Source organism: Talpa europaea, assembly GCF_964194135.1.
Source record: "Talpa europaea genome assembly, chromosome: 6".
Lineage (NCBI taxonomy): Eukaryota > Metazoa > Chordata > Mammalia > Eulipotyphla > Talpidae > Talpa > Talpa europaea.
This window is the reverse complement of record NC_140072.1, coordinates 251,738-275,134: the sequence shown is the minus strand read 5'-3', so window position 1 is coordinate 275,134 and position 23,397 is coordinate 251,738. Positions and strand designations below refer to the sequence as shown.

The 23,397-nt window shown below is 64.0% G+C and overlaps 1 protein-coding gene across 6 annotated transcripts in view; it reads left to right on the top strand.

Moving 5' to 3' along the window:
• The window catches only part of MYT1L (myelin transcription factor 1 like), a gene marked incomplete at its 3' end in the record, with an annotated part of 67,801 nt that extends 44,404 nt beyond the window's left edge, over positions 1-23,397 (top strand). For 4 of the 6 annotated variants that reach the window (XM_084234648.1, XM_084234645.1, XM_084234647.1 and 1 more), the window contains 7 exons: positions 2,298-2,360; positions 5,452-5,535; positions 6,460-6,681; positions 13,114-13,205; positions 17,896-17,999; positions 22,208-22,351; positions 22,703-22,896. In XM_084234648.1, coding sequence (XP_084090774.1) covers positions 2,298-2,360; positions 5,452-5,535; positions 6,460-6,681; positions 13,114-13,205; positions 17,896-17,999; positions 22,208-22,351; positions 22,703-22,843 — 850 coding nt within the window. Of the gene's footprint in view, positions 1-2,297; positions 2,361-5,451; positions 5,536-6,459; positions 6,682-13,113; positions 13,206-17,895; positions 18,000-22,207; positions 22,352-22,702; positions 22,897-23,370 lie in introns of those variants that run through there. The other 2 variants (XM_084234643.1, XM_084234646.1) reach the window with 2 other exon arrangements.

The following is a 23,397-nucleotide window of genomic DNA, read 5'->3' as shown; positions in this document are numbered from 1 at the left end:
TGCCAGCTGAGGGTGGTGCCGGCTCTGGAGGATGTGGCTGGGCACCCCCAGCTCCCCACCTGGCCTACCTTCTGGCAGTTTCCATGGAAACGCAGTCACTCTGTCCGTCTCCAGCCCACGCTGTGACCACACGCTGTGGCCAGGGCCTCCCATGAGGCCTCCACTTCCCGCCGGCCGCCCCTCATGGAGAGGACGCCCCCAGCTGCGACGGGCTGAGAAGCAGGCGCCCCCAGCCGGGTGGAGGAGCACATCCCCATTCACCGACTGCAGAAAACGTTGCTTGAGAATGTCGGGATTTCTTAACGCTTGGAAATCCAGATGTAAAGCTAAGAGTTTAAAAAATCTTAAAGAACTGAACGTAAGAGGAGAGTAACACCTCGAGCTGTAGGGAGGAGGAGGGCCGGGGCCCCTCTGGGTGGCCTGACGTGGCCGGAGGCTCCCCCAGGGCTGCTGGTCCCGGTGACAAGTGGGAGCTTGGGCGAGGGCCCCAGGAGAACCCACAGCGGGGCTGGGTCCCTGGCATGCCCCCACTCCGGCCAGAGGGGCCGCTGGGCCTCAGCCCCCAGCCCAGGCGTGCGTGGGGGTCCTGCCATCACCCTGTCTGCCTTGTTTGACACCATGAGAATTAAAACCTTTTAAGGACGAAAGGCCTCTTTCTGAGGATTTTTTTTTTCATTCTCAACACAAAGAAAGCTCTGACAATGAGCCAAACCATACCTTTTTGGTCTGTTTTCATGGTGATAAATACACCTCATTTTCTGTCAGGTGATGTGGTTGTGAGTGAGACTCATGAGACTCTGAAGACCCCAACTTTTTAAATAATGTTTAAATTTGCTTTCCACTTGTATTATTTTGGCTATAATGCCTCGCCATAAATTTTAACAGAATATGCCAACCTCTCCCCACCCCCTTCAAAAATAAGAGGTGTATGTCTACCCTTGAGAACAAATACATTTAAAATAAATTTGCACTTAATGTTTAAATTAGGAAGATTTAGGTATTTTTTAAAAGATTTATTTTATTTATGCATAGAGAACTGGGGTGCAGGCCAGAGGTGCAGGGGGTGAGAAGACTCCCCAGAGACAGAGTGGGGAGCAGAGCAGGCGGGTCCACTGAAACACACTGCTGAGGGGAGCAGCCAGGAGACAGGAGAGGTCTGCTGTGCCCTATGGGTCAGCTCCCTGGCCAGGGATCGGACTCAGGCCGCAGTGGCTGCAGATAGCTTGGTAGCACTGAGACTGGTAGCACTGAGACCCCTGAGCCCCCAGGGAGGCCCAGATTTAGGGGTTTTGTGAACAGGAAGCAAGGCTGAGTCTGATCACTGACTCCTGAACATCTCAAAGCGGAGGTCTGCGCGGAGGCCAGCCCTTGAGGTGTGGGCTGGGTGGGGCCTGGACAGGCCACTTAGGAGTGGCATCAGCTCTGCAAGATAGGCCAGCTTGGCCGGGGGTGCCGCGCTCCCTGGCAGGCACAGAGGGGCCGTGAGTCTGCCAAGTCCATTGAGGGAGGAGCTCAGAGGCCTGTCCCTCGGTGTTACACCTGGACTTACACGTATGCTGGGTGCTGGGGGGTGGGGGGGTGGGCGGCGGCCGGCAAGGGAGTGGTGCTGACCGGGCCACGGGCTGTTGGGAGCATTACAAGGCTGAAGGAAAGAAAGAATTCTTTTATTTTTGTCCATAATTTTTCGTTGCCGGTGGGTGTGAATGCAGCGGGCATTTGAAGCGACAGCACCCCCTGAACAGCAGGACACCTCACGGGCAGGGACCAGGACAAGGCCTGGGCCTGGGCGTGGTTGGGCCACCCTCATGTCTTTGGAGTCCTTTCAGAGCGACAAGGATTCAGGGCAAAGCACAGCTACCTGGGGTGGGGTCTGGAAGCTCCGTTCCCACGGGCAGGGCCCCCCGGGCTGCAAAGAACCTGCTGCCCCGTCCGAGTGCCACAGGCCTGGGGCCTGTCTCTCCCCAAGCCCAGTCAAACATTGTCCAGGGCAGGCCCAGGGATCTGGGCTGAGCTCAACCCTGCGGTTAGGGAAGGCATGGGGCTGCTGGGGCACGCCGTGGAGGAAGTGGTGGCACCCAAAGACATCCGGAGCCCGTGTCCTACGTGGTCACGCCTGTGAGACTGTCCAGAGAGGCCCCGGGTGGCCGGCGTGCGTGGTGGTGAAGGGTGAGGGCTTCCGCCTCTCCCTGAGGGGTTGGCCGCAAGGACAGAGCGCTTTTTGGGTGAACGAGAAAGTTCACTGTTCCGTGATCTTATTTCTTTCGAGTAAATCGCCTGATTTGCATTTGTAATTTCAGGTGCCCCACCCCCGGCTGTGACGGCTCTGGACACATCACTGGCAACTATGCTTCTCACCGCAGGTATGTGGGGCTCCGCTTTCTCCCCCTGCCCCAGGCTCCCGCTGTCCACAGAAGCACTGACTAGGCAGGCAGGCGGGTAGGGGGCAGGTGCAGGGGTGGCCCCCGAGGCCCCACCATGGTGGCTACTCTGTGCCTCTGAGCTGGACCTCCGGGCTTCAGAGCCCGTGTGTGAAGGTGCAGGGGCCCTGCCTCCTGGAGCCCTGCCAGGGACGGGCTCGCAGTGTGCAATAAATAAAACTGGAAGCCCAACACCCAGTGAGACATGAGGAGCAGCGGGCTCAGGCGATGCTGTCCTGGAGGAGAAATAGCAGCCTGGGTGGCTGCGCCCAGCTCAGTCCTGGCCCGAAGGGGCGCTGCGTGCCCCTCCCTCACCGGGCCCGCGCCTGTCTTTCTGCTGGCCTTTGGGGGGTGGAATTTGGCACCATGGAAATTGAGTCATTTAGTCTGAACATTGTTCAGTGAACTTTTCTCCCAGCGCAGTGGAAGCTGTGAGCAATGTTGGTTTGAGTGGGAGTGGCCATGTGGGGCCCTGGAGCCAGCCCCAGGGGCGTGCACGTGGACAGAGGCAGCTCTGGGTGGCAGATGTAAGAGCTGGTGCAGATTAAGACCTGCCCTCCGCAGACCCCCCGCCAGGGTCCCCCCCAGCCAGGGATCCCCCAACCAGGGTCCCCCCAGCCAGAGTCCCCCGTCCTCAGCCTAGCAGAGCCCACCTGCTCAGCAGACCTCAGCAGACCATTGCTCTGGGGTCAGTCAGTGCACGGGCACTCGGGTGCGGGGGCCACCATGTGGCCACACCCCAAGCCCCACAGGGCAGTGGCTCTTCAGGCTCTCCTCAGGGGTGCCAGAGCCCCAGGCAGCCTTGTGGGGCACGAGGACCATGCGGAGCGGTGGTGGCCGAGGGACCCTGTCCCCTTGAGTGCCCCACCCCCGGCGATGAGTCCCGACGCGTCTGGCTCTCTCCTGGGTCCTGGCCGTTGGCCACTCACCCCTCATCTGAGTGCTGGGTCAGCTCAGAGGGTAGCCGGAGCTCCATGTTAGCCCACTCTGTCGCGCGAGGGTGCAGGGATGCCCCCCACCCTCTGGTTTCTTCTGAGGCTGGACAGATGGACACATGACAAAGGACAGAGGGCGGTAAGGGTGACCACCCACAGCCTGCACAGAGGCCTGCGCGGTGCCCGTGCTCCGCTGAGGGCGTCCAGGGTGTTCCCCCGTCAGGGAGCCGGACACCGGGGGCGGCGGCGGGTCATTCTCCACTCTGAGGGTGGAGGCAAGTTTCTCCACGGGGAGCTCACACCCGCTGGTAAACCTGCACCCACGAGCCTGCTGGGTGTGAAGAGGGGCTGGGGCTGCGTCCTCGGCCAGGAAAAGGCAGAGGAGAGCCAGTTCCTAGGGCGTCGTTGCGCCCGCCTTAAAGCAGCCTGCACCTTTGACGTGCCGGGAGCAGACCCCAGCCTGGTCACCTCGGGCACATTGAGTGGGCCTCCTCACCACGTCTCATCACGACCTCCACACAAGGGATCCCGAGGGTGCCCGCCCTGTCGGCATAGCCGGCCTGTGTGATTTGAGGCTGGATGCTGCTTCGTACGCGTCCCTGAAGGCTCCTCAGGGCCTGATGGCTGTGGGGTGTTCTGCCCAGTCCCTCACCGAGCGCTGTGCCCCTCACCATCCCCACAAGGAGCAGCTGCACCCCAAGGCTCCAGAATGCTCATGACAAAAGGCAACTCACAGGGCACTGGCCCTGGACCCAGAACCACGTGAGCACTGACCGTGGGTGACCTCACCGACCCACCCAAGGCCATCTACCCTGCCTGCCTGAGGCCCTGGGACAGCCCACCTGCTGCGCCCCTTCTATGGGGGCTTGCTCTGCTGTGTAGCGGGCAGTGTTGGTTTCCAGAACCGCCGCAGAAGGTCCAGGAGCCAAATCTGCTTGGCTTCAACATACTCTGGACATCACAGGCAGGACCCACAGGCTACACTGCCCAGCACAGCCACAGGTCAGCCCCACGCGTCTCCGCCCGGACATGCCACGATGGCAGAGCTTGCCTCTGGCCCCGCCACCCCTGCAGCCGAGAGCCCAGCGCCTCCCTCCTGTGCCATCCACTCCAGCTGCCCACTGGACACCCCAGCCCCGCCCCCCTAAAGAAGTCAGTTCTAAAAGTGCTGGTTTCCAATCTGAGAAGCCAAAGAAATGTGCGTCTGGACAGTGAGCCCCGCTCAAGGGCAGCCACGACCTCGCAGCTTCTGACTGGGACACAGCCCACCGCTGGACAGCGCGGGGACGCAGCCTGGAATGCTGGGGAGCTCAGTTCAGCACTTAGTGACCACATCCCGTGTGCAGCAGCTAAGGGCCAGTGCGAGCCAGGGTTCCTGACCTCGAAGGAAAAGCGCATCTAGTGGGAAAGAGACATACACAGGCGCAGGCGCAGGCGCAGGGCAGGTGCAGACAGAACAGATACGGTACAGCCACTGATACGACTCAGCTGCTGCCTCCCTGCACACCACGTGTCCTGACCTGGCGGCCAGTCGCAACCTGGCCCGGGGCTCTGCAGGGATGCACTGTGCTGGGGTGGGGAGCACGCCGTGTGCGTCGTTCCTTTGTTTCACACAGAAGTGAGGTGTGAAGTGCTGATGGTGCCGTCGCACTGTCCAGGGGCCCCATGATTCCTGCAGCTTAGCTGGTGGCAGGCACAGTTCTCCCACTTGCTCCCAGCTGGAGGAGGCTGTGCTGCAGGGCTGGGCCTGGACCCTGAGGGTGGGGCCGCTGGCATGTCCCCATGGGAGGCAAGGAGAGCCTGGCCCCCCAGATCCTGGAGACAGGAGCAGGAGGACGTGCTCCCCTACAGGCCCTGTGCGGCAAGCTCTGGGCAGCGGCCCCGGTTCTGTGCCCCCTGACACCTGCCAGCTCCCGGTGGGGGCGCCCTGCCCCCTGGGGAGGCTGCGGTGTGCCCAGAGGCTCGGGGGAGGACCGAGGGCCCATTCGGGAGGAGCCGCTTCTGGCACGAGCACAGGCTGCTCTGGGAGCCTCGTGGCTGCACCGCAAGGAGTTGAGGACGGCACGGGGCCGGGTCTCTGAAGTGTGTTTCTGCTTTAGCCTTTCAGGCTGCCCGAGGGCGAAGAAAAGTGGTATCCGGGTTGCCCAGAGCAAGGAGGACAAAGAAGACCAAGAGCCCATCAGGTGCGGGCCTGCGGGGCAGCGGGGTGGGCTCCGGCAGCCTGGTGGTCTGGTCCAGCCGTCAGCTCTTGCTTCCGCCAGAGCCGGTGGGGGGCGGGGGCATGTGAGCCGGGTCCTGGGCCACGCAGGGACGGCCAGTGGCACCCAAGCGGGGGTCTCGACTCCAGCGCCGGAGGGCCCCGCACAGGGAAGTCTCGCTGCCCGCGTCCTCAGCTTGAGCCGCGCTGCCCGGCGCCCAGGCTGGGAAAGCGCCTCCTCCCCCCCACCGGCCGCCTGGGCCGGGCCTCAGCCTCTGCTGCCCACAGAGAAGCCGGCGGCTGAAATCCCATCTCAATATCTTTGGAGAAAAAAAATCACAATACAATGTAAACTACGTCGTGAAACAGCCATCGGAACAAACAGGCAGCGCAGAGTCCACGGCTCAGAAACATGAACGCGGCGGCCCAGACCCGGGCGTCCGGGCAGGGGCAGGGGAGGAGGGCGCGCAGCCCGCGTGGCCCTGGGCTGGGGGTGCCTGGGCCACTGCTCCCCGCCTGCGCACACAGCAGGGCCGAGCCGCCATGCGCCCAGCCACCCCAGGGCCCTGCCAGACATGCCCCGCTGGGCCCCCCGGGGCCGCACAGGCCGTGCCGCTTAGCTGGCATGTCGGCCTCCTGAGGGGAGCGCAGCACCCCGTGAAGGCGTTTTCCCGAGTCCTGCCCGTCCCGTCGACGTGGCCGGAGCTGTGACCCTGCCCGAAGTGGGGTCTTTGAAACGGCCCGAGCTGCAGGCCTGGGGGAGCCAGCGAGGGGCACACCAGGCGCCCGCCCCGCCCACCCGGCGTGGCCCTTGCCTCTGGTCCTCCGCACGGTTGGGTGAACATGGCTCATCCTCGTGGCCTCAGGGACACGGCGGCCGCCCCCTAAAGCGAGTCCCCTCCGCCCGCAGGTGCCCGGTCCCCGGCTGCGACGGCCAGGGCCACATCACGGGCAAGTACGCGTCGCACCGCAGCGCGTCAGGGTGCCCGCTGGCCGCCAAGAGGCAAAAGGACGGCTACCTCAACGGATCGCAGTTCTCCTGGAAGTCGGTCAAGACGGAGGGCATGTCCTGCCCCACGCCGGGCTGCGACGGCTCGGGCCACGTCAGCGGCAGCTTCCTCACACACCGCAGGTGAGTGGCTGCGGATGCCGGCGGGGCCCTGCCAACCCGTCTGGCAGCTCAGGTCCCTCCTGTGGGTCGAGAAGCGACACAGGGGCCATGCTCCGGCCATGACCCGCGTCAGTCTGGAAAGCACGAGCTCGTCCCGCCTGCCCAGGCTTCAGGCATCTGGGCCACAGACGGGGCCACACGCCCAGGCATGTCCTGAACCTTACTGACCCTGGCACTGAGCACCGGCTGGCTCCGTGCTGCCCGCTGTGCTGCCCTGAGTCCCCGCGCATTTACCTCCTGAGCTGGCAGGGCAGCCCCGGGCCTTCCGTGCCCGGGCACCCCACTCTTGCTCCAAAGGGGCTCCAGGCCCATTAGGTGGGGAGGGTCGCGTGCCCCTGGCACAGCACAGGACCTGCGACCTCACGAGAGGCCGACACGTCCCGGGGGGAAGGGGCAGGCGTGAGGTCCCCAGGCCTCTTGGGAGCTGGGGCGGGTGGGAGAAGTGGAAGCACATCCACCGCCCCCCCCACCCCCGGAGCAGGGCAGGAGACAGAATTGCCACCCACAACCCTGCTGCTGCCTGCACCCTACTCACCCCAAGGGAGATGGAAGCACCCCCAAAGCTGAGGTTCACCGATTCGACCCCCGCTCGGGCAAGCGGAGCACGGCTCAGTGAGCCCACCGCCCTCACAGAGCTTGGCCAAGGCCAGCTTCACAGGCGCCTCCGTGGCCGCGCCCACACCCGGCGCAGCCCAGCTCCCCGGCAGCCCTTTCCGGGAGCCTGGCTTGCTCAGCGCCTCCTCGGAGAGTGGACAGGCCGTCCCACCGCCGTCTGGAGGACGGGCTGACGGCCCTGGGGCACTGCCATGCCAGCCCCGGGGGTCAGCTGGACCGGCCGGGAAGGGGCGCCGCCACAAAGGAGCGCTGACAGCCAGTGCCCGGCGCACCAGGCGCTGGGCGTGCACAGCGGAGCGGGGCGAGAGCCGCGCCTGCCTCCCTGGCCCAGCCGTGGGCGCGCACGTCCCGCCGCGCAGGAGCTGAGGAGCCCGGCCCCAAGGACGGCGCCACGACTCGGGGCACTGCCGGCAAGGAAAGGGCTGCGGTCGCCGGGGCTGGTCCCTGGCTGCCTCCAGGACCCGTGCATCCCCCTGGCCTCTGCGCCTGCAGGCCCCCCCCGGGACCCGCCCCCGGGCCGCGGCCAGAGGCCCCCGGGAAGCCCGGAGAGGCCCAGCACCCGCGGGGGCGCCCGCGCCGGCGACAGCGGCCCGGCCGGGGACAGCCCCGCCCGCCGCCCCCGGAGGCCGCGCGACGCCGCCCCGGCCGCGCCCGGGCGCCAGGCGAGGCAGGGTCCTTGGCCGCCTCCCCGCCTCCGGCGCGGCTGCCGGCGCGGCGCTCCGTGTCTTCGGAGCCAGGAGCAGAGTCTCCCCGCCGTCCTCGCTCCCGGAGGAGCCGCAGCTCCTCTTCCTTGCGGGCTGGCGTCGCCTCCCCTCAGGGCCGCCTACCCCCGCTTATATCCTCCCTCAGGGTGCCCGCCCCCACGTCCGATTGGACCACTTTTCAATCCTGTGGCTGATTGGACCGTTTACCCATCAGCCCATAGCTCCTGATTGGTCCATTCCACAATCCAGGAAGTGCGCCTCACATAAAAGGGCTCTGAGGCGCAGCTGCCACCACTGACTTGTGAGAGGCGGGTCCTGGTAACAAAAGTCTGATTGGGCCATTTAGCACCAATCAGCTCATGGCTCACAGCTGATTGGTCCACGCCATGAACCAGGAAGTCCACAGTTGCCTAAAAGGGCTCTGAGGCGCACCTGCCACCACTGACTTGAGGTGGAGCCGCGAGTTGAAAGAACCACTGCTCCTGCCGCTGGCCCCACTGAGGCGGTGGGTTCCGGTGACAGACTTAAGCAGAACGGAGGCTGGACAGAGCTGGATGGAGGCTGGACAGAGGCATTCTGCCAGCTGCTCAGTGTCCTGTGCCCTCAGATGTCCAGCTGCTGCTCAGGTGACAGGCAGAAGGGAGGGGACACGGTGTCGACCCAGCCGCCCTCCTGCCAGAACATCCCTGCCAGGGCCCGCACTGAAGATGCCCACTATGGCAGCAGGGCCCTTCCCCTCCCTTTCAGGTGAATACTGGGCCACTCTGACCAGAGGCCCTGTGGACAGAGGACACAGAAGGAGGGTCAAGTTGTCCTGTCCTCCAGATTCCAGTGTCAGGGCCCAGCAACGTCACAGGCTGCAGACAGCTCTCGGGATTGCTCCTCCTGGACCCTTGGCCCTGGACATGTGCCCTTCCCAGGGAGACCTCTGCCCCTCCTACTCTTAAGTCCACCCCTCCTGCCAGTGCTGCTGTGGCAGTGGGAGGCCTGGAAGGGCCAGGCCCAGGGTGGCTTCTGCACACCCCAGCACGTGAAAACACCTTATTCACTGACAACACAAGAAGAAACAAAACAGGGCACAACACAGCACTGAAGGACAGTGTCGGGGACAGGCACTGTCGGGGCTGTCACCCACATGAACAACTTGAGACCATTCAGGCTGGGGGCAGCAGCAGGGGTGTCAATGAAGAGGAGGCTGGGGTAAAAGGAAGAGTCTCTAAGGCCCCAGTGGCCACAGCTCACCCAGACAGCACAGAGGGATCAGAGCCCCAAAGGCTGTCTTACAAGGTTGTGCTGTCCTGCAACAAGGGCCTGGTGCTGGTAGCACACAGGTCAGCAGAGCCCCTCAGTGACAACTGGAGGCACTCACAGGTGACATCACAATAGGCCACAGCAAGTGTGTAGGCCGGGACAGCACCGGAGGCAACAGCACAGGAGGGCATGCTAGATGACCAGAAGCAGTAGACAGCTCTCAGCACTGCTATCCACCTGCAGTGCTGGTCAGCACTGGTCAGCGGTGCCTGTTACCACCCATCACTAGGAGGCCATGTCATACACTAGGGCATCAGTTCTTTGTGAGCTGTTGGTGTGAACCAATGGCACAGCAGCTCTTTGAGGCACCAGGCCAAGGCCTACAGCGCTTGTGGCTGTGATGTCAGAGGCTGGGCCAGGGCCGGGCCTGGGACCAGGTCTCTGCAGACAGGCTGTGTGGTCTACAGAGTCTACAGAGGCCTGGGGTCTGCGGGGGTCTGTGACGTCCCACGGCTGGGGAGCAGAATGCCTCAGGCTGGCGCCTGCCCTTCCTTACATCCTCTCTCAGGGACCCCACCTACAAGCCTGATTAGACACTCAGAAGTGGGCCTTCTGCTGGGGCTCAACCTGCCCTGAAAAGGGGGTGGGGTCCATGGTCCTTCTGGTCCTCTCTACCAGATGGAGCAGGGGTCAGGGCACCTGCAGGAAGCCCCACGGGACGCCTCTGCTGTCCCAGCTGCCTGAGGAGTGGGCACCGCCATGTTCCTTCGCCCGGAAGGAAAGGTCAACTCAGAGAGGGGACAGTGGGCCAGGCTGGAGACTGTGGGGCTGAGGTGGTCCCAGTGCAGAGGCGGAGACTGCGGGAGGCCCAGGAGCTGAGCAGGAGGCCTGGCCGGAGGAGCAGGCTCTCGGCTGCTGAAGCTGTGCCAGGCCCCGCAGCAGAGGAGAGAAACATGTCCCCAGCCACGGGGCCTCATAGGAACACCAGACAGAAACCACATGCACCTCCAAACAGCTGCTGAAAGGACCCTCTTGGGGAGCAGGGCGCAGGTGGAGGAGGGAGGGGGAGAGCCTCCATATGCCCCTGGGGTGCCCCCAAGGGGGGACAGGCTGCGTGAGGGGCTTCATCAGCGGCTCAGCTCCCAGGTGCCCCACGCACCCCCGGGGAGGAGCCACCCAGGGGCCGGGCTGGCAGCCGACACAGGAGGGCACCGCCCCCGGGGCCAGAGCTGCAGATGAAGGGGCACCTCTAGAGCCCTCCACGCAGCCCAGCCCCGGGGATCCGGCCCTGACACCTGGCACTGGAGGGCTGGCTCGGCGCAGCGTCCACGGCACCCCGACACAGAGAGCCAGCAGAGGACAGGGTTTGGGAGACACAGTCTGGAAGAAGAAGCGCATTTTTTAAAACACGAAGGTGTCATCAGCAGAAATAGAAAGAGTTGCGACTCCTCATGTTCATGGGCTAGAAATGTGCAGAAAACAAGAAACAAGATGGCTTCAAATTGGTCAGTGAAATGGAAAGTTCAGTTAGGAGCTAAGACTGGGAAGACAAGGGGTTCACCTTGAAATCATAAAGACATGAGAAGAGAAAATGACAGCATTTAGAAGACGGAGAAGCCAGTGGCGAGGCTTTTGAGGAAGGAAACAGAAGGAGCCGTGGAAGCGGCGGGGGCTGCAGTGAGGCCCCTGGGCTGCCTGGGCAGGAGCAGCGCGGCCACCCCGCCGCCCCCCCAGCAGGGTCCACCTGGGCAGGATGTGCATAGGAGCCCTCGCTTGGGCAGCCACAGCCAGTGCCCACCGTGACCCGGAGCTTCCCGACTCTGTCCCTGTGCGAGCTCACCTGTGTAGCACCTACATGTGCAAGCTCACACCTGTCTGTGCCTGTGACCACCCGGCACCCAGGAGGGCATGGGGGATGGGTTAGGGGCAGCCGGTCACCAGGCTGATGGATCGTGGGGTACAAGCAAAAGAATGGCTGCAATTGCCAAGCCTGCTGCTCCCTGCTCAGCCCCAGCTCACAACTAATGGGGAACCCCCCTGCCTTCCCGCCCGCAGGGTGCTACCTTGTGGAGACCCAGGAGCCCCGCTCAGAGACACCTGCTCTCTGTGGCCCAGGACACGCTCTTTGACACAGAACATTTGGGGACTGCAGAATGTTTGCGGTCTTGAACTGAGAAGGGACACAACACCCTGTTACGGAGATGGGAGCAGGTCGGGTTCAGGGACACCCTTGTGTTCCCCGTGCACACCCCTGGGGGCCCTGTCCTAAATCCTAAGTCCCAGGAAGCAAAGCCAACAGTGGCTGCTCTGGCAGATAGGACAGCCCTCCGGATGTTGATGCAGGAGAGGGGCTTGCCAGGTCCATGAAGATCTGCTTCCCTGTGCAAGCTCACCTGTGCAACACTCACCTGTGCAAGCACACCTGTGCAAGTTTACATGTGCATGCTCACCTGTATAAGTGTACCTGTGCAGAGTTTACCTGTGCAAATCCACCTGTGCAAGCTCACCTATGCAACACTTACCAGTGCAAGTTTACCTGTACAAGCTCATCCGTGCAACAGATAGCTTTGTAAGCTTATCTGTGTAAGTTTTTCTGTGCAAGCTCACCTGAGTAACACCTGTGCAGTCACCTGGGCAAGCTCACCTGTGTAACACCTGTGCTAGCTCACCTATGCAACATTCCCACCATCCAGGTCAGTTAAAGACACAGTGTCTAGGCACAGGGTAACATTCCCCCACCCCTCTGGGTTCAAGACTGGAGGAACAGCCTTTAACAGCAAAAAGGTGAGCAGGACCAAATTGAGTAACAAGTGTGGAGAATCTACATGGCTGTAAGTGCTAACGTAGAGACAGGTGAGCCGGGGTCTCTCCCCTCCTGTGGTGGGGGCCTGGGCAGTGAAGAGAGGAGGTGATGTCTGTGGCATGGCCCAACCTCTGGTGGTTTGCCCCAACGGGGGATTTCTGAAAATGACCCTAAAAATCTAGGTCACCTGTATTCTGTAAGTGCCACTAACTTCCTCCTGAGGCTCACAGGGGAGACCTGAGATCGCACGCCCAGATGATAGGGAGCACCCTGTGAAGGCTGCAGTCGCTCGGCCCCCAACCCCACCCTTGAGGAACTAAAACACACTTACTGACACCTTCAGATGATGCAGCCCCATCTACAGCAGCCAGAAAGGCCCAGAGGCCACCTCAGGGCCCTGGGCAGGGGACACCGTTCAGCCACGGGCAGAGGAGCCGCTGCCCTGTGACAGTGTAGCTGGAGCATGGGAGGCCTGTCGGGGCAGCATGGCAGGAGGGCAGGACAAGTGGACACTAACATGGGGACAATAGGACAACACAGCATCGCATGGGGACATTAATGGACAGTGAGGTTTCAGGGGGCAGGAAGAGGGTGACAGGACGGGTACCAGGCTGGCCGTCAGCCCAAAGGGCACAGCAGCCCAGTGAGCGGGGTCACTCGGACAGCATGAAGCCACCCCTGGCGAGCTCCCGGCTGGTCAGGGCAGCCTGGACTTGGCTGCCTGCCAGGAAGGCGGGGCCGGGAGCCCACTCCTTGCTCTTTACGCCAGTGTGTCCAAAGCAGTGTCCACTTCCACCCCTGTACACCCCACGCTCTCCATAACATGATGACACAAATAGCGAGTTTCTGCCTTGAACCCCGGCAGCCCAGCTGTCTCCACAGACCCCCGCGGCGGCGGCCCCAGAACCCCAGGCGCTGGCCCACCTGGGCGCAGGGGCCCTCGCCGGCCGCCGTAGGGCCAGCTGCGCGCGCCCTGGGCTCCCTCCCCTGCTAAACCCCTGTTCCGACTCTCGCCCGCAGCTTGTCAGGATGCCCGCGAGCCACGTCCGCCATGAAGAAGGCGAAGCTGTCAGGAGAGCAGATGCTGACCATCAGGCAGCGGGCCAGCGATGGTAAGGCCCACCTGCCCCGCCCCGCCCCAGGCCCCGCCCATCCCTAGGCTCCACCCCATCCCTAGGCCCTGCCCCATCCCCAGGCCCCGCCCCATCCCCAGGCCCCGCCCCATCCCCATTCCCTGCCCCACCCCAGGCCCTGCCCCGTCCCCAGGCCCCGCCCGCCCAGGCCCCGCCCCATCCCTAGGCTCCACCCCATCCCCAGGCCCCGCCCCAGCCCCAGGCCCCACCCAGCCCCTAGGCCCTGCCCTGTCCCCAGGCCCCGCCCCATCCCCATTCCCTGCCCCGTCCCCAGGCCCCACCCCATCTCCAGGCCCCACCCAGCCCCTAGGCCCCGCCCCATCCCCGGCCCCGCCCCATCCCTAGGCTCCACCCCATCCCTAGTCCCTGCCCCGTCCCCAGGCCCCACCCCTTCCTCAGGCCACGCCCCATCCCTAGGCCCCGCCCTGACGGGCAGGTGCGGCCTCCCATGGCCCGGTCCACCTGCCGACCCCAGCCCGGAAGGCCCACCTGGGCCTAGGCCCCTCCTTGCACAGCGGCAGAGCCCTGCCCCGGCGCCCCGCAGCTCTCGGGCAGTGTTCTCACCGCCCTCCCCACGTGCACCGCCCTGGGCCGGGGCGCAGGAGGTCCCCAGAAGCCGCGCCCAGCAACGCCCCTCAGCCGCCAGGGCCCTGCTGTCCGCCCACCGCTGTCCCCGGGGCGCACGGCCCTTCCTCTTGGCTGCCCGGCGCTGGGCTGGGGCTGTGAGCCGGGCCGGGGCGGCCTGGGCAGGGCTGGGGCTGGTGGTCGGAGGCTGGGAGAGGCCCTGCCGCGGCCCCAGGCGGGACTCAGGTGGGACTCAGGTGGGACTCGGTGCCGGCAGTGAGCAGACGCGTGACGTGGGAGTCTCAGCACCGCACACCTCAGGCGGGCGGGGGCCGGGGCCGGCAGTCCTCGATCCCCCTAGGGAGGGTTTGGCCACGGAGTCAGCGTTGGCCAAGGCACCACAATAACACCCCAAAACTAGCAGCCGAGTGCTTTGCGCAACTCGGCGCACGGGTCTAGCTTCCACGCTGGGGTCCCGCCTCCCATCTCAGGGGCGGGAGGGGGGGCTGTGAACCCCCAGAACAGTGGACCTGAGGCTTTGGGGAGCCCCCATCCGCGTCTCTCGAGGGAACCAACACCCAGCATCGCAGAGTGGAGTCCTCCTGCTGGCACTGCCTAGCCCAGACCTGGAGGGGATCCTGCCCCTGCCCTTGGGGCGCGGGGCAGCTTCCCATCAGGGCCGCGGTGGGTCACGTGACGTTTGCCCCAACACTTGTGCCTCCCTACCGCGTGGCCCACTGGTTTCTGGGAACAGTCGGGCCACACCCATGTCCTGGGCTAGGACCGTGTGCCTGGGCTGCCTCGCTCACGCCGGTGGGGCACTTGTGGGGGGCCTCCTCTCCCCTCCTCTCCCTACCACTCCCCTCCCCTCTCCTCTCCGTGCTCAATGCAGAGGAAGCTGCCGGCTCTCCCCGAGCTCCAGGCTCCCTGCACGTCCTCTGCCCACCTGGCCTCCCACCTTCCCAGAGCACCTTCTCTGCGGCGCCACCCGCTGGCCCCCGAGCCCGTGCCTGAGGCCTGACCAGCCTCCGGAAAGAAGGAAATGCCCATCTGGTCCTCTCTGCTGGGATGGAACAGGGGTCGGGGCGCCTGCGGGAAGCCCCACCCCTTTGCTGTCCCAGCTGCCCGAGGAGTGGGCGCTGCCGTGTCCCCTCACCCAGAAGGAAAGGCCAACTCAGAGAGGGGACAGTGGGCCAGGCCAGAGGCTGCGGGGGCCGAGGCGGTCCCAGCGCAGAGGCGCGAGCAGGAAGCCACATGGCTGGCCTGGCTGGAGGAGCAGGCTCTCAGCCTCCGAGGCTGTGCCGGGGGGGAACCTTGGGGTCAGGCGTCTTCCCTGCAGGCCCCTCTGTGGGCCGGTTCCCAAGTCCCGCTCACTCTGGCAGCGGGCGCTGCTGACCTGGAGCGCCCCTCTCTGAAGGCGGGTTCTCCCTGGGGACAGCTCTGGCCTCAAGGAAGTTCATCTCCAGCCCCTCCCTGCGGGGATTAGAGGGTTCCCAGGACTGTCCAATCCCAGCCTCAACTCCCTCTGTCCCCTGCCAGCTCTTCCCCTGCCCGCATTTCAGCCTCTATTGCCCCAGCTTCGGAGAAGAGCCCCCCCCACCCCGGACTTGCAGGAGACAGGGGTGCAGGGACAGGGCCCACACCTGGTGGCTGCAGAGGGTGGACCGGGCCAGGAGGGCCAGGGCCGGGGCCGGACAGCACAGGTGTGGCACCTGGCTCCTGCAGACTAACCCGGAGTCTCCTGCCCGCCTCCTGCTGAGGCAAATCTTGGAGCTGCGAGGCCGCCTTGGGGCACAGGCTCGTGTTTTTATTGGGTTTAAAATGACACTGACTTGAGTCAGAGGTGGATTGGGCCGCTCGCTTTGGTGGTGAGGGGGTTTCCCAGCTCATTTATATAACGGACATCTCTCCTGCATTTCATAAACCGGTGTCACGATCCAGGGTTTTGGTGGAAGTATGGTTAAGTCGTTCTACAACGCACAACTTTCCACAGGCGCACACACATATACGCTCAGCGACTATTCAGACTCACTGTACTTTTCTGTGGCAAATGCTGAGGTTCGTGCGGGAGCCCAACACCCCAAGAGTGCTCTGGCTGCCTGGGGCTCCGTGGGCCCAGTCCAGTCTGGTCAGCAGAATTGAGATGAGCCAAGGCTCCCTGGAGCCACGTGACCTTTGCCCTCAGCCCTGGATGGGGGCTGCCACGAGCCCCTCAGGGAGGCCTTTTGCCCTGAGGGACCAGTGTTGCCAGGATTAAGAAGAGGGCTCCCCCACACCCCACCCCAAACCATCTCCCCCACCCCACAAGACAGCAGGAGGCGGTTTCCTGTCTCGCAACCAGGTCCCGCACCCAGACCTGGGGCCTGGGGGCGTCAGTGCGGAGTGGACTGGCGGGCGGCTGCAGGGCCTGCCCTGCTGGGTCAGGGCTCTCCACGACCCCTGATGGGAACAGAGACCGTGGGACACACTCCAAAACACATGAGCCCGAGAAGTAGCCGCCAAGACCTCCCCACGCTCCTCTGGGAACCTCCTTGCCGTCCCATCAAGCTCGGCTACAGAATCTGGCAGAGGCTCCAGGGCCTCCAGACCATCTGGGGGCTCCAGGGCTCTGGCTAGCAAAAGCCGCCATCCCCTTCTCTGCCCCCGGGGTCCTGTCTCCGCCCCCCCCCACCCCACACGCTGTGGGCCCGTGGCTGAGAGCAGGCAGGCACACGGGACCCCCACTCCCAGGTGGCCTGAGCGGCCTCGGGTACGACCTCCTGGGGGACCCCAGTCATGTTAGGGGGAGCACAGCAACTTCGACAGGAGGCTAAATCTGGACACAGATGGAAAAGCCCTCAGAGGCAGCCAGACCTTAGGCCGTGGGGCCAGAGGAGTGACTCAGCACGAAACCCTGGGAAAGAAGCCTTAAGCGGGTCCAAACGGAAATGAGCTGCACGGGATGGACTTGCTGGGAAATCTCCACAGACCTTCTCTGTCAGCCCCCAGCAGCCCGGCCCCGGGTGCGTGCGAGCCCCTGCCGACTGGCCTAGGGACTCGGGCAGACGCTGGACAAGCCGGATGCTCTGTACTGGACCTTCTCCTCTGGGGGCTGGTGGGGCTCGCGCAGGGAAGTCCTGGCATCGCCCCGGTCGAGGGCCCGTGCATGAGTGTGACCCCCAAGTGCAAACGCTCACCTTGAGTGCCGGGTCATGGGGAAAGGGGATGGATGAGGGCCCATCCTGAGACTGTTCTTGGCCATCCTTTTATCCTCTTTGACTTACCTTTGGGGTGCAGCTGATAAAAAGGGAGATTTGGGAGCAGCACCCCGGAGGTTGGCTGACTGGCCAGGTCATACTGCCATCCTCTGGCTCCTGGTCCTCACCTGGCGTGTGGGCGCCCACACGGGGTGTGTTGTGGGGGGCAGGGTGAGGCAGAAGCTCATACCAGAGGTTTCTGCGCCTGAGAGGGACTCATGCTCAGGTGGGAGCAGGCAGGGGCTGACGGGGGCTTGCTTGGGGGAGGCGGGGGCTGGTGGGGAGACTGCCGGGGCTGGGGGGGCAGAGGATGGAGGGGGTTGGTTGAGGGGGACAGGCGGGCTGGCTGGGGGCAGGCTGGGTACCCACTCCTGCCATGCAGGACAACTGGGAAATCTGGTGCCAGCTCACTTTCCCTCATTCAAAACGAGGGGGTGCTTTTGCTGGTCTGTGTGTGTCCAGAAAGCTCTCAGCCACTGCCCAAGGGGGGTCACACCTGTCCTCCTCCTGTCACTAGGTGGACGGCCCTCAGGGTCACCGCGTGGGGGCTGTCAGGAGCTGTGGTTTCCTCCCAAAATCTAGGCTTCCGAGGGGAGGGGGCCCTAGAGGCTGCCCGGAGCCTGGCTGTTCCCCCAAGTGGGAGGACAGGAGCATCCGGGGCAGAGGGGGTGGGCGGTGACCACGGGCCCCAGGGTCCACGTGGAAGCTGCCCTCTCCAGGCCCCAGCCGGGGCTGACCACCGTGGCCCGGCCTCCCGCGGGGAGCCCCGGGAGCGGGAAGTGGACTCAAACTGGGGGGCAGCGCCCCAGGCCCGAGGCAAACACCAACGCGGCAGGGGGAGCCCCGCGCCCACCGGCCTCTGTCCACAGGCATCGAGAATGACGAGGAGATCAAGCAGCTGGACGAGGAGATCAAGGAGCTGAACGAGTCCAACTCGCAGATGGAGGCCGACATGATCAAGCTGCGCACCCAGGTAACGGGCCACGCCCCTCCCACGGCCCCCCGCCGCGGCCAACCCCCCCATCCCCCCCACCCACACCCCGCGCCTGGTCCCAGGGGCCGGTTCCTGTCCCCGGCACCCGGCTCTGGAGCTCCCTGACCCGCCCCCCCCCACGCCCCGACCTCCTGGTGCCGCACCCCCGCCCCGCTGGCCCCTTCTCCGGAGTTCGGGTCTCCCCGCCCCGCCTCTGCCCTCCTGTTGGGGACGCTGGGGCAGCACCCGGCGCCTCCCGCTCAGCCCCCCAGACGCGGGCCCGGGGCCGGTCCACGGACACACACGGGGCCAGGCCAGGCCCCGGGGGAGCCTGGTGGCCCCTGCAGGTTCCAGAGGGGGCACCGAGCACCTGCTGGCCGCCCCCCACTGGACACTCCGGCTGCAAGGTGCGCGGTGGACACAGCCCTGCCCCACCCTCCTGGTCGGCTCCTCCTCCAGGGAGCCCCAGGGCTGTGGCCCTGCAGGGGTAATGGAGCGGGCGAAGCCTCATGTCCACCTCCACAGGCCGCTGCCCCTGGCACCCTGCGTGGGGCGCCCAGGCTGACCCAAGTGCTGCACCCTCTGCCCGGGCCTCTGGCAAGGGCAGGACTGTCCCCACACTCGCCCAAGCCTGTGCTCCTCTGGCCATGGGCCACTGGGGTCTTGGCCCAAGGACTCCGCAGCACCCGCCACACCCAGACCCCAGTTCTGTTCTGGGAGAAACGGCCCGCAAATCCCCAAATCCCCTTGACTGGCCGACAGGCTTGCCTACCCCCCACGTGAGTGCTTGGGAGGGGGAGACCTCAGGGTTGGGACCATCCTGCTGCCCTGGCCAGTCCCAGACGCCCAGGGACACGAGACTCCTCACCTGTCAGGCAGGCACGGCCGGCTCCCGCCGTGGGAGCCACCCGCAGGACACCCAGAGCTCTGGCCCCTCAGCCCACCTCTGGGCCAGAGCTGCCAGCCGCCCCACCCCTCTCCCGTCCTCCTGTGTGGGTCCAGTGCTTGGTCACCAGGGGTCAGTATTCCCTCTCGTGCAGCAGTTTACGAGGACGTCGGCATAGTCACTTTAGGGGTTCGGGGTATTTCTACAGACTAGGCCACCTTCCACCCAACAGGTCAGGAAAGACTCCAGCTGAGCTGGAGCCAGGCCCAGGCTCTGTGCATCCGCTCTGGGCACCGGCCCTGGGCGCCAGGCCTGGGAGGCGCATCAGCTGGGTGGACGCCTTGGGAAAGCCTCCTTCCTCCCACCTGTGCGGCCCAGCCCCTCCAGTGAGCCTGCCCCAGCCCCAAGGGCGCCACTGCCTCAGGGCACATGTCTTTGCTCTGGAGGCAGGCAGGCAGGCAGGATGCCGCGGGGAGGGGCCATCTTGGGGAGGGCCAGCATGGCACCCACCCTATCTCATCTCTTGGGGAGGCAACGGGATGGAGGCTTGTCCACAGCAGCCACAAAAGGGCAAACGTCCACTTGCCTAATGTTGTTCTTGGGGTGACCGGGCCCAGCAGAATCCCAGGGCTCAGTGCCCTGGTTTTGCCCTATCTGCTGGCGTCCGGCCCACTGCACCTCCAATGTCCAAGTGGAGTCTGCTGCTTCGTCGACGCTGTGAAGGACCAGCCCAGCCCAGACCTCTTGTTCCACAACTGGGGAAACTGAGGCAGGTGGGGACTCCCTGTGCCAGATGCAGAGCCTGGAACCCCGAGAACAGAGGCCAGTGGTCTCCCCTGAAATGGTCGGATGGTGAAGAGTGACACAGATTTTTAATGTCACCAGTCGGTGTTTCTGAGCTACAGCTACTTCTCTGAGGAATCTTGTTTTTACCTGAGAGTCCCCCTCCCCCCAGATTCTGTGAGCCCCACACCTTAAACCAGCTGCAGGGCAGTTCTCGGTAGGTGGAGCATGGGGTGGGGAGATAAATGTAGGGAGACGCCCCTCCTCCTCCCAGGGGTCTGACTGGAAAGCCTGGTTCCCCCTCTTCACCCCCCATTGACCTTCAGATCCAGGACTGGGCTTTGAGCCTGGGGCAGGTCCCCCAGTGGGGGCGTTTGGACAGTTCCCCAGCTCAGGAGAGCGCAGCAGAAGAGCCTGCTGGCAGGGAGCCCGGCTGCCTGGGCCCTGCCCCCAAGGCCAGTCCCTGCCATCCCCAACCCGCTGGACTGACCAGCTCACACTGTCCTGCCGGAGGTGCCCAGACAGTCCCACCCCCAGACGCTGACCAGAGAGGAGGGCTCTCGCCCCCTGGACACAGTTCACACAACAGACGGCTCAGGACCTCGCCCTAAGAAGGGCATCACCCAGAGGGGCACTTGGCATCAGAGTCCAGAAAGAGCACTCCAAAACAGAGCCAGGCAGGGGTGTGGCAGTGACAAGGCTCGGCTGCCTGAGGTCCGAGAGGGGCCCAGGGCCTGGTGGGTGGAGGATGGTCCGAGGAGAAGCTTCCCAGGTCGGGCCGGGGAGGGGCGGGCGGTGGGGGAAGGGTCCCAGGCGAGCCAAGTGCTGTCTTGGGGCGCCCTGGTCTGATGGGGAGGGGACGCGCTTCCGGCTAGGTGGTCACCTGGCACGGAGGCTGCGGGCCCCTGGGCCGGAGTCAGCGCCCGGCAGCCGCCACGTTCTGAGCACGGGGGTCCGGCCTCTGACAAGCCACCACGCAGCCTCGCGCCTGCCCGCAGGTGGGGGAGCCCCACCACCCCACCACCTCTGTGAAGGCCCGGCTGTCCCGGAAGCATGTCCTCAGCCGCGGCCGCGGTGGCCGTGTGCAGGCGGGCCCTGCCCTGACCGGGAACGCAGAGCAGGGGTCTCAGGGTCTCTGGCAGTTTGACGGGCGGGGCAGCCTCAGGAATGAGGCTGAAATCACCTGATGCGCCACTGGGGTGCCGGGAGGGCACCCAGTGCTCCCCCACTGCCTCCTGCCACCGCCGCGCCCCCTTTGCCTGGGGCCATTGGGTCAGAAGCCCCAGAAACTCAGCGGCCGCCCCACTGTGAGCTGGGGGTCTCCACAGGCAGGGCACACAGTTTCTATAACCCAGGGACCCCGAGCTCCCCGACTCACAGGGAGCGCTGAGCGGAGTCCAGGCCAGCTTCTCGCTCTGGAGGCGGAGCCAGAGACCCTGCCCAGGCTGGCCGGGATGACCGCCCAGGTCTGGTGCAAGCTGCCAGGGCTGGGTGTCCTTGAGGCCCCTGACTGGTGTCAGCACTGCGTCCACTGGCCGGCTGAGGCCACGCTGGACCATCTGGTGAGTGGGGTGTTGGGGCTAAGGTCTGGGCCCAGATGTGGGGCCACAATGGAACCACAGGCTCAGCCTCTTTCCTCTGCGCCCTGAGATGAGGAGAGCAGGGCTGGAGGCCGCTCCCCGCAGAGCCCATGGGAATGCAGCGCATGTCCCTCTCAGCAGCCAGTGGGCGGAGCGCTGTGCCCAGTGAGAGCCGCGGTGTCGGCTGGCACCAGGTCGCCCGCGAGCCCGTCTCCGGGGCATCCCTCCCCAGGTTGGTGGCCCCCAGAGACCTCAACAGAGCATAGAAGCCGGACCCACCTCCGGCGCCTCCCCCTCAGGAGGACAAGCTTGGTCGCCCAGCAGCAATGTGCCAAGTGCAGGGGCAGGACAGGAAAACCAATCCTCAAAATGACAGTTTTTTCTTGTTTCTGTTTTTCTTGTGTTGTTTATTGAGGCAAAATGGTTCGCACCCTGTGTGATTCAAGACACAGGGTCGCTGCTCCTCAGGGTCGCCACCTGTCCTGCCGCCTCCCGCCCACGGCCCTCCCCACACCGCCCATGGCCGCCCCATGGTCCCCTCCCGCCCACGCCTCACCCCTCCAGGAGCCTCCTTGCAGTCAGCTTGCTAGGGTTCGCTCAGGTCAGCTCTGTCCTCCCTGTTTCCTTTCTCTGCGTCCGCCTGTGGGTGAACTCGCCGCGTCCCGGCCACCGACTCCCCTCACTGCACGGCCTGCACCCTGGGCCGGTCGGCGTCGGGAATGGCAGGGCTCGCCATTTTCCGCAGCAAGTCACGTTCATTGGGCATTTAGACCACATCTCTTTTCCTATCATCTGAAAATGACAGATTCTTAACTTTGAAGCCTTTTTGTTTAGGCAAACATGTTCCTTGTTTGCATGAAAAGTCCCCCCCTCCGAGGTCCCGGGCTCCCAGGATGCTCCCCAGGGCCCAGCTCCCAGGACGCCCCGCGTCACCTGCCGCACTGGCCCGTGTGTTCCAGATCACCACGATGGAGAGCAACCTGAAGACGATAGAAGAGGAGAACAAGGTCATCGAGCAGCAGAATGAGTCTCTCCTGCACGAGCTGGCCAGCCTGAGCCAGTCCCTCATCCACAGCCTCGCCAACATCCAGCTCCCACACATGGTAAGTGGCTGAGCCAGCCTGAGCCAGTCCCTGACCCGCAGCCTCGCCAGCATCCAGCTCCCACACATGGTAAGTGGCGAGGGCAGGAGAGTGGCGCCTCGGCCCCGGGCGGCCCGGCTCTGTCCGCGACCCTGGCCTGGCGTCCAGCATTTGGACGTTGGCGGTTACTGCCCCGAACCATAGCATAACCCGAACCCCATGGGGCCGCTGCGCGGGCCCAAGGTCGCGTCCGCTCTGCATGGAGTGACGGCCCCAGATGGGGCTCTGCGCGCTGCTGCTGTTTTATGCTGATGTGAATATCCTATTAAGAAAATTAAAGTTGTGTATGAACTACTATTTAATATCTCGTAGGATCCAATCAATGAACAAAATTTTGATGCATACGTGACTACTTTGACGGACATGTATACAAATCAAGATCGTTATCAGAGCCCAGAAAATAAAGCTCTACTGGAAAATATAAAGCAGGCTGTGAGAGGAATTCAGGTCTGAACAGCTGCTAGTGCTGGATCTTGCTTAACAAGGACGCCTCTTGTCCCCTGCTGCTGCCACTTACAGAGTGTTATATATTTATTTCTGTTTGAAACAGTGTTATGCTCCCAAGACTTCACAATGATTCGTGTCTTGCTTTAAAGATAGCATACCTGCAGGGTAGTTTGGACACACTCACATTTTGTACGTTTCCTATAAGCTGACACAGACGCCGCGAAGTTCTGGCTGCTGGTGCCGTGCCTTGGGGTAGAGACCGTGTTCCGGGGGAGGCCAGCTGGTCAAAACACGTAGAGTGTACATCCTTTTAAATGCTTTAGTGATTACATGTCTTTTAGTATTTTGAACTGAAATGGACAAAAAAACACAACAGCTTTGAATGGCCGTGGCGCGGCGGCTGCGCCCCGGCAGGGGGCTCGGGGGTGCGTTTGTGTGCATATTGTTTCATAGCGAGAATTGGTTGCAAAAAATGCTTTATTTTTGAACAATGCTTGGAAATATTATGTGCTGTTTTTGTTTGTTTGTTTTAGGAGGATGGTGGATGGTGGGGGCAATAA